The 5,000-nt window shown below is 44.9% G+C and overlaps 1 protein-coding gene across 1 annotated transcript in view; it reads right to left on the reverse strand.

Moving 5' to 3' along the window:
• Nucleotides 1-295, reverse strand: part of hapln4 (hyaluronan and proteoglycan link protein 4) — a 7,116-nt gene extending 6,821 nt beyond the window's left edge. The window contains exon 1 of the mRNA XM_080834477.1: nt 146-295. Coding sequence (XP_080690603.1) covers nt 146-148 — 3 coding nt within the window. The 5' untranslated portion in view covers nt 149-295. The remainder of the gene's footprint in view (nt 1-145) is intronic.
• Nucleotides 296-5,000: the final 4,705 nt, after the last annotated feature.

Below are 5,000 nucleotides of genomic sequence, written 5' to 3' on the forward strand. Positions count from 1 at the left end.
GTGATGTAGGCTACTATGTTATCCCCAGTGACCCGTCGCTATGGCGATTCCGCAGTGTCAAGGTTACTGCACCTGGCCAAACAATGATATCTGCTGCAAAACGTGCATCACCGGAAATATTATCAAATGCATTGCATTAACTTACCATTTTAACGCCAACAGTCACGTAATGTTATACGATTGTAAATTGTCTGTGCGAAGTTAGCGTTCCTGCTGAGGTAAGCAGATGAGAGTTTCGTGCTATTTCCCCACCGTCCCATATGACTCAGTCGTGTACACCTGCAGTTCGTGCTTCTCGTCCCATAGCCCTTTTCTTTTGGCAGGACAGAGGAACTGCTGACAGGAGTGCGGTAGCTGGAACCAGCGCAATGCTGTTCCTCATTTTCAGCATAATGACGTGACACACCGAATCTCCTTCAAGAAAGACAGTCAGTGGTATTCAAATCGTGTTATTTTTACAACATGGAATAAATCCAGTCCAGGGAGTGAGAGTAACGTGGACTTATGTCAAATCTTTGCTCAGTATTAAGGTTATTACCCTAAGAAATAAATCATCACATTATTTTAGACATTCAGTAAACCCCAATATGAAAAGACATTCTGATGGTTTTTTTTTTTTGTGGTGTGGTCGACAATAAAAATAAAAACAGTTTAACCGAACTTACAGAGAAGCTCTAACAAAAACTTTTCTTTCATTAGTATAGATACCTACGGAAGCCCAAGGAGCGCATATGGAATTGCTAAATTCTGTTCGTTGGCTATTTAGACTGCACAGATAAGTGAATAAATAAAATGTGAATAAATTATGTTTTATCAAGTTAAATGTTGACCAATTATTTTTCAAGGCAGCTAGATTTGTATTCATATGATCTTTTTTTTTTTTTTTTTTTTTTACATCTGGGGTCGGTGAGATATTCACAGCCTAGAGTAGAAAAAAACGCACTCTCAAGATTTTCTCATTGCTATTTCATTTATACCAGTTTATTCACAGACGCGTTTAAGCCTAAGCCACCGTCAGTGTGTGTATTCACAGCCTACCCACAACTCATCACCATCACAGGACACTGCACTGTAAACACAAGGACACTCTACTGTAAACACACACAAGGACACTGCACTGTAAACACAAGGACACTGCACTGTAAACACACACAAGGACACTGCACTGTAAACACAAGGACACTGCACTGTAAACACACACAAGGACACTGCACTGTAAACACAAGGACACTGCACTGTAAACACACACAAGGACACTGCACTGTAAACACAAGGACACTGCACTGTAAACACACACAAACACAAGGACACTGCACTGTTAACACAAGGACACTGCACTGTAAACACACAAAAGGACACTGCACTGTAAACACAAGGACACTGCACTGTAAACTGGCTGAAAAGGGCACATGTGCTCAGACACAGAGCCACAGTAAAGTCTCCATATTGTGTTGCATCTTTGTCTACAATGCTGTTAATTAAACACAGGTAGTATATATTGGCCCAAGGCCTCACACATTTGATAATTAAACACATGTAGTATATATTGTCCCAAGGCCTCACACGTTTCATAATTAAACACAGGTAGTATATTTTGGCCCAAGGCCTAACACGTTTGATAATTAAACACAGGTAGTATATTTTGGCCCAAGGCCTAACACGTTTGATAATTAAACACAGGTAGTATATTTTAGCCCAAGGCCTCACATGTTTGTGGACAGAAATGTTAGGCAAGCACTGAACTCAGAAGCATTTGACCATGTTGGTTCACTGTATGCTGTAGCACTATGGTTTGAAGTAATGTCCAGTATGTCCAACATCTTAAATATCAAATAGATGTATAGCATAGAGTGGTCCTGGGTTGTATAGCATACTGAGTGGTCCTGGGTTGTAAAGCATAGAGTGGTCCTGGTTCTATAGCATAGAGTGGTCCTGGGTTGGATCCCTGTGAAGGCTGTACTGTAACTGTATCTCTGAAACAGACATATATTGGACATGTTGCCTAGGAATATGTCCTTTAAGTGAATGGGTTCTGAGTAAACATCAATGATTGATTTATAAATACTACAGATCTAAAGGAAAAGGTAATAAAATGTGATTGTAGTTTTGTGCAAAGCGTCATTTTAGTTTATGTAATAAGAGACCTAACCTGTGTATTTGGAAAATCACCAGTTTCTAATGAACTTGATTTGGATTTATTTTAAGCTGAACTTGGAAGGATATTGCAATCTTATAAATTGCTAACGTACACGTTACATTGAATCTCCATTTCAGTGGCAAGTGTAAACCTTCCGAGCTCTCTCGCTCAGTGGAACAGGCGTCAGTGGAACAGGCGTGTGTGCACTGCGTTCGCCCTTGATGTGATTGGATTGTAAGGCTGGGGAATTGCACCCCGGACCGCTCTGCTTGCATGTGCAGGCCCCCAGGCTGCATGTCAGCACTACATGCCCTCAGAGGAAACACATAATCTATACATGCCAGTCAGAGAGCCAAAGGAAACACTCATCATTTTCATGTGCCGTCTAGGGTATCCATGAGCTATGTGTTACTCACAAAACAGTCTTTATCATTCAAACTTTCTCAATAATAACCCTGTAAAGTATATGCAATATGCTTAATTTGGAAAGCTCTTGAACGTAATCCATCATTTCAGTTAAATGTACTGATACTTGACTAAAAATGGTTTCCTACATAACTGCAAATGTAATGGTAAACTGAGATTGGAACAAAACATCTCTGTCAAAATATTGCCAGTATAAACCCTTTCAGGTGAGCTAGGGAGAAATATAGCCAGTGAAAACAGACATCTCCTACAAAATGGTACTGACTGTAGAAGCTGGGTGATAGACTGAGAACTTTAAGGCAAAGTACTGAGACACACACACACTACAGACCTCCTAGAGTACTGAGACACACACACACCACAGACCTCCAAGAGTACTGAGACACACACACACCACAGACCTCCAAGAGTACTGAGACACACACACACCACAGACCTCCAAGAGTACTGAGACACACACACACCACAGACCTCCTAGAGTACTGAGACACACACACCACAGACCTCCAAGAGTACTGACACACACACCACAGACCTCCTAGAGTACTGAGACACACACACACCACAGACCTCCTAGAGTACTGAGACACACACACTACAGACCTCCAAGAGTACTGAGACACACACACACCACAGACCTCCTAGAGTACTGAGACACACACACACCACAGACCTCCTAGAGTACTGAGACACACACACACCACAGACCTCCAAGAGTACTGAGACACACACACACCACAGACCTCCAAGAGTACTGAGACACACACACCACAGACCTCCTAGAGAACTGAGACACACACACACACCACAGACCTCCTAGAGAACTGAGACACACACACACACCACAGACCTCCTAGAGTACTGAGACACACACACACCACAGACCTCCTAGAGTACTGAGACACACACACACCACAGACCTCCAAGAGTACTGAGACACACACCACAGACCTCCTAGAGTACTGAGGCACACACACACCACAGACCTCCAAGAGTACTGAGACACACACACACCACAGACCTCCAAGAGTACTGAGACACACACACACACACCACAGGAGTACTGACACACACACCACAGACCTCCTAGAGTACTGAGACACACACACACCACAGACCTCCAAGAGTACTGAGACACACACACACCACAGACCTCCAAGAGTACTGAGACACACACACCACAGACCTCCTAGAGAACTGAGACACACACACACACCACAGACCTCCTAGAGAACTGAGACACACACACACACCACAGACCTCCTAGAGTACTGAGACACACACACACCACAGACCTCCAAGAGTACTGAGACACACACCACAGACCTCCAAGAGTACTGAGACACACACACACACCACAGACCTCCAAGAGTACTGAGACACACACTCACACCACAGACCTCCAAAAGTACTGAGACACACACACACCACAGACCTCCAAGAGTACTGAGACACACACACACCACAGACCTCCAAAAGTACTGAGACACACACACACCACAGACCTCCAAGAGTACTGAGACACACACACCACAGACCTCCTAGAGAACTGAGACACACACACACACCACAGACCTCCTAGAGAACTGAAACACACACACACACCACAGACCTCCAAGAGTACTGAGACACACACACACCACAGACCTCCTAGAGAACTGAGACACACACACACACCACAGACCTCCTAGAGTACTGAGACACACACACACCACAGACCTCCAAGAGTACTGAGACACACACACCACAGACCTCCAAGAGTACTGAGACACACACACACCACAGACCTCCAAGAGTACTGACACACACACACCACAGACCTCCAAGAGTACTGAGACACACACACACCACAGACCTCCAAGAGTACTGACACACACACCACAGACCTCCAAGAGTACTGAGACACACACACACCACAGACCTCCAAGAGTACTGAGACACACACACACACACCACAGACCTCCAAGAGTACTGACACACACACCACAGACCTCCAAGAGTACTGAGACGCACACACCACAGACCTCCAAGAGTACTGAGACACACACACACCACAGACCTCCAAGAGTACTGAGACACACACACCACAGACCTCCAAGAGTACTGAGACACACACACCACAGACCTCCAAGAGTACTGAGACACACACACCACAGACCTCCAAGAGTACTGAGACACACACACCACAGACCTCCAAGAGTACTGAGACACACACACACCACAGACCTCCAAGAGTACTGAGACACACACACACCACAGACCTCCAAGAGTACTGACACACACACACCACAGACCTCCAAGAGTACTGAGACACACACACACCACAGACCTCCAAGAGTACTGAGACACACACACACCACAGACCTCCTAGAGTACTGAGACACACACACACCACAGACCTCCAAGAGTACTGAGACACACACCACAGACCTCCAAG

This window comes from Sprattus sprattus (assembly GCF_963457725.1).
Source record: "Sprattus sprattus genome assembly, chromosome: 3".
Classification (NCBI taxonomy): Eukaryota; Metazoa; Chordata; class Actinopteri; order Clupeiformes; family Clupeidae; genus Sprattus; species Sprattus sprattus.